The sequence below is a fragment of the Pseudoliparis swirei genome, chromosome 14 (assembly GCF_029220125.1).
Source record: "Pseudoliparis swirei isolate HS2019 ecotype Mariana Trench chromosome 14, NWPU_hadal_v1, whole genome shotgun sequence".
NCBI classification, from domain to species: domain Eukaryota; kingdom Metazoa; phylum Chordata; class Actinopteri; order Perciformes; family Liparidae; genus Pseudoliparis; species Pseudoliparis swirei.
The window spans coordinates 11038464-11054634 of record NC_079401.1 but is presented as its reverse complement, the minus strand read 5'-3'; the positions used below and the strand labels follow the sequence as shown (position 1 = coordinate 11054634).

At 50.4% G+C, this 16171-nt stretch overlaps 1 protein-coding gene across 1 annotated transcript; it reads left to right on the top strand.

Annotated features, from left to right (window-relative positions):
• The first annotated feature begins 7840 nt into the window (after nucleotides 1–7840).
• Nucleotides 7841–14937, top strand: slx9 (SLX9 ribosome biogenesis factor). The gene is made up of 6 exons (XM_056431687.1): nucleotides 7841–8126; nucleotides 9807–9927; nucleotides 13513–13581; nucleotides 14160–14334; nucleotides 14486–14551; nucleotides 14628–14937. Exons 1-6 carry the CDS (start codon nucleotides 7944–7946, stop codon nucleotides 14752–14754), a joined length of 741 nt encoding a protein of 246 aa, XP_056287662.1. The 5' UTR covers nucleotides 7841–7943; the 3' UTR covers nucleotides 14755–14937.
• The last annotated feature ends 1234 nt before the right edge of the window (nucleotides 14938–16171 follow it).

The following is a 16171-nucleotide window of genomic DNA, read 5'->3' as shown; positions in this document are numbered from 1 at the left end:
AGTGTGTCTCCACCAGTGTGACTCCACCATGTGTCGCCACCAGTGTGACTCCACCAGTGTGTCTCCACCAGTGTGTCTCCACCAGTGTGACTCCACCATGTGTCTCCACCAGTGTGTCTCCACCAGTGTGTCTCCACCATGTGTCTCCACCAGTGTGTCTCCATCATGTGACTCCACCAGTGTGTCTCCACCAGTGTGTCTCCACCAGTGTGTCTCCACCATGTGTCTCCACCAGTGTGTCTCCATCATGTGACTCCACCAGTGTGTCTCCACCAGTGTGTCTCCACCAGTGTGTCTCCACCATGTGTCTCCACCAGTGTGTCTCCACCAGTGTGACTCCACCAGTGTGTCTCCACCAGTGTGTCTCCACCAGTGTGTCTCCATCATGTGACTCCACCAGTGTGTCTCCACCAGTGTGTCTCCACCAGTGTGTCTCCACCAGTGTGTCTCCATCATGTGACTCCACCAGTGTGTCTCCACCAGTGTGTCTCCACCAGTGTGTCTCCACCAGTGTGTCTCCATCATGTGACTCCACAAGTGTGTCTCCACCAGTGTGTCTCCACCAGTGTGTCTCCACCAGTGTGTCTCCACCAGTGTGACTCCACCAGTGTGTCTCCACCAGTGTGTCTCCACCAGTGTGTCTCCACCAGTGTGTCTCCACCAGTGTGACTCCACCAGTGTGTCTCCACCAGTGTGTCTCCACCAGTGTGTCTCCACCAGTGTGTCTCCACCAGTGTGACTCCACCAGTGTGTCTCCACCAGTGTGTCTCCACCAGTGTGTCTCCACCAGTGTGTCTCCACCATGTGTCTCCACCAGTGTGTCTCCACCATGTGTCTCCACCAGTGTGACTCCACCAGTGTGTCTCCACCAGTGTGTCTCCACCAGTGTGACTCCACCATGTGTCTCCACCAGTGTGTCTCCACCAGTGTGTCGCCACCATGTGTCTCCACCAGTGTGACTCCACCAGTGTGTCTCCACCAGTGTGTCTCCACCAGTGTGTCTCCACCATGTGTCTCCACCAGTGTGTCTCCACCAGTGTGACCACCAGTGTCTCCACCAGTGTGTCTCCACCAGTGTGACCACCAGTGTGTCTCCACCAGTGTGACCACCAGTGTGTCTCCACCAGTGTGACTCCACCAGTGTGTCTCCACCAGTGTGACTCCACCAGTGTGACCACCAGTGTGACCACCAGTGTGTCTCCACCAGTGTGTCTCCACCAGTGTGACTCCACCAGTGTGACCACCAGTGTGTCTCCACCAGTGTGTCAGTATTTCCCTCCTAGAACAACACTGACGGCTTCCCAGCATGCAACGCTGCACACGGCCTCCTGTTCCGACGTGTTTACTTTATTTCATTAAACACCCACCAAGCTGAATTCATACTGTTGCATTAAGGCAGTGGTCCCCAAACTACGGCCCGCGGCCCGGATCCGGCCCGCCTCCCCATGTGGACCGGCCCCCTGAACAATACCAGAGACGCGTTCCGATTTATTATTTTGTTCACCCGACCCGCTGCCGTTGAGATTGCAGTGAGACGCGGAGAAAATGTGGAGTGGTGCTCTTCTTCACAATAAAACATCTTTGATGGGACGTGTCGCGTCTCGGCCAATCAGCGTTCAGATGTCCACAGCGTTTGGGAAGTTAGGTTAGCTTGAATGTTAGTCCGCTACATCTGCTGCTGTCACGCTGCACGGTGTAGCGATGCTAACGAAGTACCCGTACGTTAAACACGATGTGATTTAGCATAGTTTTAGTATCGATCAGAGCGCACGCGCTGCTCCGCTCCGTTAAATGCTGTCTGCACGCGCAGCGCTCACAGCGAGTGGCGCGCGCAGCGCTCAGCCGTGATGCGCGCACACAGGTGAGCACATTCTCACTAGCCCCCCCCCCCCCCCCCCTCTCAGGAAAAAGTTTGGGGACCCCTGCATTAAGGTAACAAACAGACTAAGTTGATGTCCGCGGCGATACAAAACATTTGAAATATAAGATAATAATGCTGTATAATTATAATAATATAATCCTCTTTGTCCATTCTGTACTTCTAGGCTGAAACTAATGTAATAAACTAATGAATCCGTCACATTATTAAACATCACTGTGAATCACGTCCTGCTTTTACCAAACTACATTTATCTGAACATATATCAAAATTAAAACAATGTATTAATAACTTAATAACACGTATTCATTCCTCAGCCGAGCGACACCGACGCAGTGGAAAGCATATTTAAAGAGTATTATATATAATATATAGTTGTGTCCCTCTGCCATGTGGACAGCTGAGTGTTTCACATATTGAACAGCGGCTCAGCCAATCGGAATCAAGGACGACCAAGGCTGCTCACACCCTCTCTCCGGCCATCACAACAAACATGCAGCACAACGTAATGATAATATAAATATATGAGGCTCAAACAATATTACTGAGAGGTTACAGTTCAAAACAACCATAAAGCACAACGGACATGATCGTCATGTTCTTCACCAGCGGCTCTAAAACAATAAAACGATAAATAATAATGAATAGGGCAAAACAAACACATTAAACATCGATGTCGGTCGGACAATAACTCCTTCAGTATTCATAGAAGCTTTAAATCTGCTCTTTTCTTTCATTTACGAGTTCATTCCCTTCAAAAAATAAATACAATTAAACACACGTCAGTGGAATGCTGTCCAAACATCTGGACACATCGCCGCCATTATGGATTATCTTCATAATCTGTTGGTGCGCTCCATGCCCCCCCCCCCCCCCCCGCAGAAGGACAACGTGACTTCATTCCTCTGCAGCTGTGCTCCACCAGTCCTCCCGTGTGTCTGGTGGTCTGGACATAGCCTGCTGGTGTCAATGTGTTTTGAGATGTCTATTTTTGTATACTTCATATGTCCAGCATGGTGTTTATTTGTTGTTGTTTTTATTGTAGGAACCTCATATCCATCATCCTGCCTGCAAATAAATGTGATGTTCACTTCATGAAGAGCGTGTGTTTCAGTGAGAGGTTCTTTAGAGTGCTTTAATAATCATATCGATGTCACACTGAGGGGAACATGTGCCTCACAGGACCAGAACCCTCTACTGGGTCCTGGTCCTGGTCCTCTATGTAGTCCTCCACAGGCCTGTCTCATGTACTAGTGGACCCTCTACTGGTCCTGGTCCTCTATGTAGTCCTCCACAGGCCTGTCTCATGTACTAGTGGACCCTCTACTGGGTCCTGGTCCTCTATGTAGTCCTCCACAGGCCTGTCTCATGTACTAGTGGACCCTCTACTGGGTCCTGGTCCTCTATGTAGTCCTCCACAGGCCTGTCTCATGTACTAGTGGACCCTCTACTGGTCCTGGTCCTCTATGTAGTCCTCCACAGGCCTGTCTCATGTACTAGTGGACCCTCTACTGGTCCTGGTCCTCTATGTAGTCCTCCACAGGCCTGTCTCATGTACTAGTGGACCCTCTACTGGTCCTGGTCCTCTATGTAGTCCTCCACAGGCCTGTCTCATGTACTAGTGGACCTCTACTGGTCCTGGTCCTCTATGTAGTCCTCCACAGGCCTGTCTCATGTACTAGTGGACCCTCTACTGGTCCTGGTCCTCTATGTAGTCCTCCACAGGCCTGTCTCATGTACTAGTGGACCCTCTACTGGGTCCTGGTCCTCTATGTAGTCCTCCACAGGCCTGTCTCATGTACTAGTGGACCCTCTACTGGTCCTGGTCCTCTATGTAGTCCTCCACAGGCCTGTCTCATGTACTAGTGGACCCTCTACTGGATCCTGGTCCTGGTCCTCTATGTAGTCCTCCACAGGCCTGTCTCATGTACTAGTGGACCCTCTACTGGGTCCTGGTCCTCTATGTAGTCCTCCACAGGCCTGTCTCGTGTACTAGTGGACCCTCTACTGGTCCTGGTCCTCTATGTAGTCCTCCACAGGCCTGTCTCATGTACTAGTGGACCCTCTACTGGATCCTGGTCCTCTATGTAGTCCTCCACAGGCCTGTCTCATGTACTAGTGGACCCTCTACTGGTCCTGGTCCTCTATGTAGTCCTCCACAGGCCTGTCTCATGTACTAGTGGACCCTCTACTGGTCCTGGTCCTCTATGTAGTCCTCCACAGGCCTGTCTCATGTACTAGTGGACCCTCTACTGGATCCTGGTCCTCTATGTAGTCCTCCACAGGCCTGTCTCATGTACTAGTGGACCTCTACTGGTCCTGGTCCTCTATGTAGTCCTCCACAGGCCTGTCTCGTGTACTAGTGGACCTCTACTGGTCCTGGTCCTCTATGTAGTCCTCCACAGGCCTGTCTCATGTACTAGTGGACCCTCTACTGGTCCTGGTCCTCTATGTAGTCCTCCACAGGCCTGTCTCATGTACTAGTGGACCCTCTACTGGTCCTGGTCCTCTATGTAGTCCTCCACAGGCCTGTCTCATGTACTAGTGGACCCTCTACTGGATCCTGGTCCTCTATGTAGTCCTCCACAGGCCTGTCTCATGTACTAGTGGACCCTCTACTGGTCCTGGTCCTCTATGTAGTCCTCCACAGGCCTGTCTCATGTACTAGTGGACCTCTACTGGGTCCTGGTCCTCTATGTAGTCCTCCACAGGCCTGTCACGTGTACTAGTCGAGCCTCTACTGGGTCCTGGTCCTCTATGTAGTCCTCCACAGGCCTGTCTCATGTACTAGTGGACCCTCTACTGGTCCTGGTCCTCTATGTAGTCCTCCACAGGCCTGTCTCATGTACTAGTGGACCCTCTACTGGATCCTGGTCCTCTATGTAGTCCTCCACAGGCCTGTCTCATGTACTAGTGGACCCTCTACTGGGTCCTGGTCCTCTATGTAGTCCTCCACAGGCCTGTCTCATGTACTAGTGGACCCTCTACTGGTCCTGGTCCTCTATGTAGTCCTCCACAGGCCTGTCTCATGTACTAGTGGACCCTCTACTGGTCCTGGTCCTCTATGTAGTCCTCCACAGGCCTGTCTCATGTACTAGTGGACCCTCTACTGGTCCTGGTCCTCTATGTAGTCCTCCACAGGCCTGTCTCATGTACTAGTGGACCCTCTACTGGTCCTGGTCCTCTATGTAGTCCTCCACAGGCCTGTCTCATGTACTAGTGGACCCTCTACTGGATCCTGGTCCTCTATGTAGTCCTCCACAGGCCTGTCTCATGTACTAGTGGACCCTCTACTGGGTCCTGGTCCTGGTCCTCTATGTAGTCCTCCACAGGCCTGTCTCATGTACTAGTGGACCCTCTACTGGTCCTGGTCCTCTATGTAGTCCTCCACAGGCCTGTCTCATGTACTAGTGGACCCTCTACTGGGTCCTGGTCCTCTATGTAGTCCTCCACAGGCCTGTCTCATGTACTAGTGGACCCTCTACTGGGTCCTGGTCCTCTATGTAGTCCTCCACAGGCCTGTCTCATGTACTAGTGGACCCTCTACTGGTCCTGGTCCTCTATGTAGTCCTCCACAGGCCTGTCTCATGTACTAGTGGACCCTCTACTGGTCCTGGTCCTCTATGTAGTCCTCCACAGGCCTGTCTCATGTACTAGTGGACCCTCTACTGGTCCTGGTCCTCTATGTAGTCCTCCACAGGCCTGTCTCATGTACTAGTGGACCCTCTACTGGTCCTGGTCCTCTATGTAGTCCTCCACAGGCCTGTCTCATGTACTAGTGGACCCTCTACTGGATCCTGGTCCTCTATGTAGTCCTCCACAGGCCTGTCTCATGTACTAGTGGACCCTCTACTGGGTCCTGGTCCTCTATGTAGTCCTCCACAGGCCTGTCTCATGTACTAGTGGACCCTCTACTGGTCCTGGTCCTGGTCCTCTATGTAGTCCTCCACAGGCCTGTCTCATGTACTAGTGGACCCTCTACTGGTCCTGGTCCTCTATGTAGTCCTCCACAGGCCTGTCTCATGTACTAGTGGACCCTCTACTGGGTCCTGGTCCTCTATGTAGTCCTCCACAGGCCTGTCTCATGTACTAGTGGACCCTCTACTGGATCTTGGTCCTCTATGTAGTCCTCCACAGGCCTGTCTCATGTACTAGTGGACCCTCTACTGGTCCTGGTCCTCTATGTAGTCCTCCACAGGCCTGTCTCATGTACTAGTGGACCCTCTACTGGGTCCTGGTCCTCTATGTAGTCCTCCACAGGCCTGTCTCATGTACTAGTGGACCCTCTACTGGGTCCTGGTCCTCTATGTAGTCCTCCACAGGCCTGTCTCATGTACTAGTGGACCCTCTACTGGTCCTGGTCCTCTATGTAGTCCTCCACAGGCCTGTCTCATGTACTAGTGGACCCTCTACTGGTCCTGGTCCTCTATGTAGTCCTCCACAGGCCTGTCTCATGTACTAGTGGACCCTCTACTGGGTCCTGGTCCTCTATGTAGTCCTCCACAGGCCTGTCTCATGTACTAGTGGACCCTCTACTGGTCCTGGTCCTCTATGTAGTCCTCCACAGGCCTGTCTCATGTACTAGTGGACCCTCTACTGGTCCTGGTCCTCTATGTAGTCCTCCACAGGCCTGTCTCATGTACTAGTGGACCCTCTACTGGATCCTGGTCCTCTATGTAGTCCTCCACAGGCCTGTCTCGTGTACTAGTGGACCCTCTACTGGATCCTGGTCCTCTATGTAGTCCTCCACAGGCCTGTCTCATGTACTAGTGGACCGTCTACTGGATCCTGGTCCTGGTCCTATGTAGTCCTCCACAGGCCTGTCTCATGTACTAGTGGACCCTCTACTGGTCCTGGTCCTCTATGTAGTCCTCCACAGGCCTGTCTCATGTACTAGTGGACCCTCTACTGGTCCTGGTCCTCTATGTAGTCCTCCACAGGCCTGTCTCATGTACTAGTGGACCCTCTACTGGTCCTGGTCCTCTATGTAGTCCTCCACAGGCCTGTCTCATGTACTAGTGGACCCTCTACTGGGTCCTGGTCCTCTATGTAGTCCTCCACAGGCCTGTCTCATGTACTAGTGGACCCTCTACTCTACTGGTCCTGGTCCTCTATGTAGTCCTCCACAGGCCTGTCTCATGTACTAGTGGACCCTCTACTGGGTCCTGGTCCTGGTCCTCTATGTAGTCCTCCACAGGCCTGTCTCATGTACTAGTGGACCCTCTACTGGTCCTGGTCCTCTATGTAGTCCTCCACAGGCCTGTCTCATGTACTAGTGGACCTCTACTGGTCCTGGTCCTCTATGTAGTCCTCCACAGGCCTGTCTCATGTACTAGTGGACCCTCTACTGGTCCTGGTCCTCTATGTAGTCCTCCACAGGCCTGTCTCATGTACTAGTGGACCCTCTACTGGTCCTGGTCCTCTATGTAGTCCTCCACAGGCCTGTCTCATGTACTAGTGGACCCTCTACTGGGTCCTGGTCCTGGTCCTCTATGTAGTCCTCCACAGGCCTGTCTCATGTACTAGTGGACCCTCTACTGGGTCCTGGTCCTGGTCCTCTATGCAGGCGGAACTCTCCCTGTTCCGTTTCCCACCGAACCACTAAGCCGGAACACCAGTCACGTTTGTCATGACAACAACAAGCAAGCTACCCGGAGTATAAACATGTAAACAACTTCCGGAGTTTGACTTTCAGATTAAATCAGTTATCAAATAAATCCCAAACTGAAAATAACGTGAGTATGGCAGCTAAATATTTATATTAAATAGCTCAGTACTTTCATCTCAAATGTCATATTTCTCAGAATAGCTTAGCGGCAGCTCCTCGACACTGTGGAAGTTCCTCTACATTAGGACGTCAGCAAATACAAATTAAACGCAGTGACTTCTCGTGTGTCTCAAACACAACCGATATTTGATTTTACATTGAAAAGAAAAAACAGATCAACTTCCGGTGGTGGCGTCGCGGACTTGATGACGTCGCACGCCGTCGACGCCGGGCAGCACCAGTACGACGGGTCGCGTGAAGCAGCGCCGGTTCGGTTCACGCTGAACCTTCTGAACAATGGTCGGAAAGATCAAACACGTCCGCCAGAAGCTCCACCAGGAGGCGGTGCGGCTCGAGAGGCCGGCCCGCCTCCCGCAGACCCCCCCGGGTCGGGGGCCGCCCGCGGCCGCGGAACCACTCAAAACAAGCGCTCCTCTTCTGGAGAATCACAAGAGCGCTCTATGGACCAGCGGGAAGCAGGTCGGTTCACGGAGCCGTGTCCCGTTACTTATTGTTTATATTGTTCTATTCCTCTCCGGTAGGAACGGTAGCGGGGTCATGCTGGGATGGAGCGCATTAACCAGTGTTCACTGTTATTATGGGATGCATCCAGCCTGGAGCCAGCAGTCAGGATGAGGGCAGGACCCCCTCCCCCTATTGAATATGTTAAAGAAATGCACATCAATATGGACCATGACTGTTATTAGAGATGCACCGATCAGGTTTTTTGGTGCCGATCACTGAAATCAGTATCTGCCGATCCGATAATACCGATCACCGATCACGGTGTCGATTGAAGCATTCTATTTATTGTGTAGCATTATTGCTATGAGGACTATGAGGAAATACATATATAAAGCACCTCAAAAATTAGCGATTTCTTTAAACATTTAGGACTTTTACTTTGAAAAATGTCCTTATTGATACATTAAAATTGTTTGATTGCTATTTGATCGGCCGTTTTGAGAACGCCGATCAAAACCCATAATGGGAATATCGGCCGATATGGATCGGCGCCGATCAGATCTGTGCATCCCTAATTGTTATTATTATTATTATGAATAAAAAAACAAAGCTTAAAAACAAATCTTGCTTTAGTTAAATCACAAACCACATTGTTACGGTCTAGGTCCACTCCCCCAGGGACGGGGTGTGTGGTGAAGTGGCGTTCTGCTGAGCGCTCACTTCCTGTGTTCTGAACCCTCACTTCCTGTGTTCTGAACCCTAACTTCCTCTGTTCTGAACCCTCACTTCCTCTGTTCTGAACCCTAACTTCCTGTGCTCTGAACCCCCATAGCGCTCACTTCCTGTGCTCTGAACCCTAACTTCCTCTGTTCTGAACCCTCACTTCCTGTGTTCTGAACCCTCACTTCCTGTGTTCTGAACCCTCACTTCCTGTGTTCTGAACCCTCACTTCCTGTGTTCTGAACCCCCATAGCGCTCACTTCCTGTGCTCGGAACCCTCACTTCCTGTGTTCTGAACCCTCACTTCCTGTGTTCTGAACTCTCACTTCCTGTGCTGTGAACCCTCACTTCCTGTATTCTGAACCCTCACTTCCTGTGTTCTGAACCCCCATAGCGCTCACTTCCTGTGCTCTGAACCCTCACTTCCTGTGTTCTGAACCCTCACTTCCTGTGTTCCGAACCCTCACTTCCTGTGCTCTGAACCCTCACTTCCTGTGTTCTGAACCCTCACTTCCTGTGCTCTGAACCCTCACTTCCTGTGCTCTGAACCCTCACTTCCTGTGCTCTGAACCCTCACTTCCTGTGTTCTGAACCCTAACTTCCTGTGTTCTGAACCCTCACGTCCTGTGTTCTGAACCCTCACTTCCTGTGCTCTGAACCCTCACTTCCTGTGCTCTGAACCCTCACTTCCTGTGTTCTGAACCCTCACTTCCTGTGCTCTGAACCCTCACTTCCTGTGCTCTGAACCCTCACTTCCTGTGTTCTGAACCCTCACTTCCTGTGCTCTGAACCCTCACTTCCTGTGTTCTGAACCCTCACTTCCTGTGCTCTGAACCCTCACTTCCTGTGTTCTGAACCCTCACTTCCTGTGCTCTGAACCCTCACTTCCTGTGCTCTGAACCCTCACTTCCTGTGCTCTGAACCCTCACTTCCTGTGCTCTGAACCCTCACTTCCTGTGCTCTGAACCCTCACAGCCTCTGGAAGGGCCCTGCTTCCCCTCTGGGATCTTCGCTGGCACCAGGATAACTCCAGAGGCTCTGGTCCAAACACTGAAGTTCGAGGACCCCCCGGACGCCCCTGTGCCTGCTCAGAAAGGTCTGCTTCTTCTTTAATGTTCTGACACACAGCACACGTATGTAAACACAAGGACGTAAAAGTAGAACAGAAGAGGTGAAGGACGTAAGTGTTTAGTGAGTCTGTCTTCACGACGTGGGACATGAAGAGAGTTGATAACAACTTTATCATACAGTGGACTCACTGCCTGACGCCCATGAGCAGACGAGGAACCGCGTCATCTCTTCCACATATGACTTGCTCTACCTCTACGGGGTCATGAACCTGGTGGGGACCAGACCCTGCAGGACCCGACACGAGTCCACAGCAGTGGGTCAAAGGTCAGAAGGCAAACCGCTCAGTGAACCCTGTCCAGGTGACCTCTGTCCAGGTGACCTCTGTCCAGGTGACCTCTGTCCAGGTGACATCTGTCCAGGTGACATCTGTCCAGTCCAGGTGACATCTGTCCAGGTGACCTCTGTCCAGGTGACCTCTGTCCAGGTGACCTCTGTCCAGGTGACATCTGTCCAGGTGACATCTGACCAGGTGACCTCTGTCCAGGTGACCTCTGTCCAGGTGACATCTGTCCAGGTGACCTCTGTCCAGTCGACCTCTGTCCAGGTGACGTCTGTCCAGGTGACCTCTGTCCAGGTGACGTCTGTCCAGGTGACCTCTGTCCAGGTGACCCCTGTCCAGGTGACCCCTGTCCAGGTGACATCTGACCAGGTGACATCTGTCCAGGTGAAGGTTTCTTTGGGGTCTGTGGAACTAATTAAGGCTGCTGGACCTGGTCTAGTTCTTGAAGGAGGTGCTGGACCTGGTCTAGTTCTTGAAGGAGGTGCTGGACCTGGTCTAGTTGATGAAGGAGGGCTGCTGGACCTGGTCTAGTTGATGAAGGAGGTGCTGGACCTAGTCTAGTTCTTGAAGGAGGTGATGGACCTGGTCTAGTTCTTGAAGGAGGGCTGCTGGACCTGGTCTAGTTCTTGAAGGAGGTGATGGACCTGGTCTAGTTATTGAAGGAGGCTGCTGGACCTGGTCTAGTTCTTGAAGGAGGTGCTGGACCTGGTCTAGTTCTTGAAGGAGGTGCTGGAACTTTATTTCTATTATAGATAAATATCCCGGTCTCGTATTTATGGCATCGTAATGTTTTTATGGTCTTGTATTGAATTCTGGTTTCCTGATATTTATGGCAGGTATAGAAGTTATAATGTTAGTATCTTGACAACCAGGGAGAGGCAGAACAGACTCAAGGAACAGACTCAAGGAACAGAGTCAAGGGACAGACTCAAGGAACAGAGTCAAGGGACAGACTCAAGGGACAGACTCAAGGAACAGAGTCAAGGGACAGACTCATGGAACAGACTCAAGGAACAGACTCAAGGAACAGACTCAAGGAACAGACTCAAGGAACAGACTCAAGGAACAGACTCAAGGAACAGACTCAAGGAACAGACTCATGGAACAGACTCAAGGAACAGACTCAAGGAACAGACTCAAGGGACAGACTCAAGGAACAGACTCAAGGAACAGACTCAAGGAACAGACTCATGGAACAGACTCAAGGAACAGACTCAAGGAACAGACTCATGGAACAGACTCAAGGAACAGACTCATGGAACAGACTCAAGGAACAGACTCAAGGAACAGACTCAAGGAACAGACTCAAGGGACAGACTCAAGGGACAGACTCAAGGAACAGACTCAAGGAACAGACTCAAGGAACAGACTCAAGGAACAGACTCAAGGAACAGACTCAAGGAACAGACTCAAGGAACAGACTCAAGGAACAGACTCAAGGAACAGACTCAAGGAACAGACTCAAGGAACAGACTCAAGGAACAGACTCGAGGAACAGACTCGAGGAACAGACTCAAGGAACAGACTCAAGGAACAGAGTCAAGGAACAGAGTCAAGGAACAGACTCAAGGAACAGACTCAAGGAACAGACTCAAGGAACAGACTCAAGGAACAGACTCAAGGAACAGACTCGAGGAACAGACTCGAGGAACAGACTCGAGGAACAGAGTCCAGGAACAGACTCGAGGAACAGACTCAAGGAACAGACTCGAGGAACAGACTCAAGGAACAGACTCATGGAACAGACTCATGGAACAGACTCATGGAACAGACTCATGGAACAGACTCGAGGAACAGACTCGAGGAATAGACTCAAGGAACAGAGTCAAGGAACAGACTCATGGAACAGAGTCAAGGAACAGACTCAAGGAACAGACTCATGGAACAGACTCATGGAACAGACTCAAGGAACAGACTCATGGAACAGACTCATGGAACAGACTCAAGGACCAGACTCAAGGGACAGACTCAAGGGACAGACTCAAGTGACAGACTCAAGGGACAGACTCATGGAACAGACTCGAGGAACAGACTCGAGGAACAGACTCAAGGCTCAGCAGAGCACACAAGACTTGAAGACTTGTTCAGGCCCCAAAAAAAGGAAGTTGGTTCATGAATGAATTTAACATTATTATATATAATGACAATGTATATTGATTATTACCTTCGCATTGAAAATGCGGAAGGTAATGTTTTGATCGCCGTGTATTTATTTATTTGTTTGCGTGTTATTCGCATAACAAAAAAAGTTTAAAACCGAATCGCATGACATTTGGTGGGATGATTGGTTATTATCCGGGGACCATTTGATTAGATTTTGGGATCAATCGGGTCAAAGGAAAGGTCAAAATCTTCTTTTTACCATAGCGCGGTCAATTTTTATCCAATTGGCATGCAACTAATGCCAAAATGTTCAGAATTCAATGCCCAATCTTGTGATATGTGAAGGTATGCGCTCTACCGAGTGCCCATTCTAGTTATTATTATTATTATAGGGCTTAGTCAGAGCGGAGGAGGTGAGCAGGGGAGGGAGGTGAGGATGGGGAGGAGGGGAGAGTCAGTCTGCAGCCGTAATCACAGTCTCTGTTTCATGGAGGAAGACGATGCTCCCAGTGGAGTGATGGTGAGCCCCCCCCCCGATCTCTATCTCTGCCTGTTCTCTTCCTGGAACAGCAGCAACACGTCTGTTGAGCAGCGCTGCGGTGGCCATGAGATAGAGAGCCCCAGGGTCCCTTCAGTGTGTGTGTGTGTGTGTGTGTGTGTGTGTGTGTGTGTGTGTGTGTGTGTGTGTGTGTGTGTGTGTGTGTGTGTGTGTGTGTGTGTGTGTGTGTGTGTGTGTGTGTGTGTGTGTGTGTGTGAAACTAGGCGTTTGAATATTGCTTCCTCAAAACCCCTCGGATGTATTTTTAGCGCTAGTCTCCATGACAACGTGTCCTAACACGAGTGAAGCTGCAGGGAGACGTTGGAGGCTCCACTTCCTGTTCAGCCCAAGAGGAGACGACCTCCATGTTTACACATGAACACTCACACCTGTGTGTGTGTGTGTGTGTTTTTATGGAGGACAGAAAATTAATTATGTATAAAATAAATGTATATATAAATACAGGTATAAATAAACAAATGATTGAATGCATTCATATTCAATGATGTCCTGTTTATGTATAACACATGTATTCATTCCTGTATACACATTTATTTATTTATACATTTATTTAAGCATTTATTATTTATTTTATTCATACTTAATTGTCTGTCCTCCGTGTTTCACAGGCCCAGAAGAGAAGAAAATCAAATCCAAGAAGGAGAAGATGAAGGAGAGGAGAGAAAGATGGCTTCACAGTGAGTTATTTATGGATCTACCAAATGTTTACAGCTAATACGCCGTCATCACGCCTCCATCATCACGCCTCCATCATCACGCCACCATCATCACGCCTCCATCCTAGCGCCTCATCCTAGCGCCTCCATCCTAGCACCTCCATCCTAGCGCCTCTATCCTAGCGCCTCCATCCTAGCGCCTCCATCCTAGCGTCAACGTCTTCGTGCCGCCGTCCTTGCGCCGCCGTCCTCGCGCCGCCATCATCTCCAGTAATTGTGCTGAGGCGTGTAACCGGACCCGGCTGCTAAGCCAATCAATCGGTTGGTAACACAAGGCGCTTCCTGCTCAGGCGTTTATAATTAGGGGCTAATGGCCGTGCGACTCAATGCGACTGAAACCCAAGAGCGTTTCCACGGATCACAGTTTTCAGGAATTAGAAGAAGATGGAGAGAAACATTATGGCTTTCCAGAATCGAGCCGGGGAACGAGCAGCGAGGGATTCACCGTCCCGCATGTAGACGGGTTAAACGCGTGAAAGTGGCTAGTGTCATGTTTAATCCTCCCTCCTCTTCCTCCTCTTCCTCCTCTTCCCCCTCAGAGATCAGCTCCATCAAACAGGCCAAGGAGCAGCAGGCGGCCGCGGCCCGGCGGCAGGCCACGCCCGTGGTGGGGGACATGCGGTCGCTGGCCGACGCCCTGCCGGAGCTCTGCCAGCTCGTGGCCCCCGCCGCCACGGCCCCCGCCGCTCGGCGCAAGAGCAGGAAGAACAAAGTGTGAGTGAGCAGACAGCGCCGCACCATGACATCGCTCACTGGTGGGCGGGGCTACTCACTAACATTCACACCCTGATGGGGGCTTTCATCTCTCGGGTCTCACGGTGTCTGCTGTACCTGTGAGATATTAATAGCTCTGCTTGTCCCTCAGGCCCGTGAAGAGGCCTGAACCAACAGACTTCAGTCAGATGAAGCAGTCACAGAAACGTAAACTCCTGTAAGCAGAACATTCATCTTCTCATGGCGCTCGTATGTGCTCCCCACTCCCACTGACCTGTGTTCCTCCACCTCAGGGAGACGGAGACCAGCCGCTTCAGCCACGCCGTGAAGACGCTGTCGGCCAAGATGAACCCTCTGGCCGACATCGGGGAGCAGCTGAGGAAGAGGATGAGGCAGGAGGAAGAGCAGGGCCCCAGCTAACAGGAAGCGCTTCCACGGACCTTACTAACCAATCGACCCGGAACACTCTGGATTAGGAGGAGGAGGAGCTGGATACCTGGCCCCGCCCCCCTGACTGAAGGGGGAGGAGCAGCAGGAGGTGTTTGTACATGTGGACTCTCTTTTATTGTCAGTAATAAATCATAACTCCCCGTCCAGCCCACAGCCTGTGTGTGTGTTCTATATGCAGACGGTGTGATAACGGTGCTTCCTGGTTCCATCCACAGCTCCTCTTCCAGGGCTGCTCAGGATGAGAGGAAGATCAGCTGTGACTCATCAGATAACCATGGCAACAGTAAATGAACATCAGGGCAACACTCAATGGAACTATTGTCACGTGATGGAGAGATGGGCAATATTTACTCAAATGTCAGGTTTGTTTTCATGTAGCAGTTAAGAATATTTCATAGGAAACATAATTATGACTTATTTTGTATTTTATTAAATACAAAGACATTAATGATGGGAAGGGTACTGGCCCCGCCCACATTGACTCCTAGTTCCTGTAGATGGCACCACTGTAAAGAATCTTCTCTTTGATCAGGACGTGAAGAACATCTCAAGCACTGCATTGTTTCATCTTCTCACATTTAAACAAACATCTGGTCTCAAAAAGATGCAGAAAAATTGGTTCACGCGTTTGTTACTTCTAGACCAGATTACTGCAACTCCTTATTATCAGGCTGCTCTATAAGTCTCTTAGGTCAACTCCTTATTATCAGGCTGCTCTATAAGTCTCTTAGGTCAACTCCTTATTATCAGGCTGCTCTATAAGTCTCTTAGGTCAACTCCTTATTATCAGGCTGCTCTATAAGTCTCTTAGGTCAACTCCTTATTATCAGGCTGCTCTATAAGTCTCTTAGGTCAACTCCTTATTATCAGGCTGCTCCATAAGTCTCTTAGGTCAACTCCTTATTATCAGGCTGCTCTATAAGTCTCTTAGGTCAACTCCTTATTATCAGGCTGCTCTATATGTCTCTTAAGTCAACTCCTTATTATCAGGCTGCTCTATAAGTCTCTTAGGTCAACTCCTTATTATCAGGCTGCTCTAATAAGTCTCTTAGGTCCCTCCAGTTGATCCAGAATGCTGCAGCTCGTGTTCTCACTAAACTAAGAACAGAGATCACATCACTCCTGCACTAGCTGCTCTGCACTGGCTCCCCGTAAAATCTAGAATCACTTATTAAAATTCTTCTCTTAACCTGCAAAGCCTTGATTGGTGATGCACCATCATATCTTAAGGAGCTTGTAGTACCATATTACCCCACTAGAGAGCTTGTAGTACCATGTTACCCCACTAGAGAGCTTGTAGTACCATATTACCCCACTAGAGAGCTTGTAGTACCATGTTACCCCACTAGAGAGCTTGTAGTACCATGTTACCCCACTAGAGAGCTTG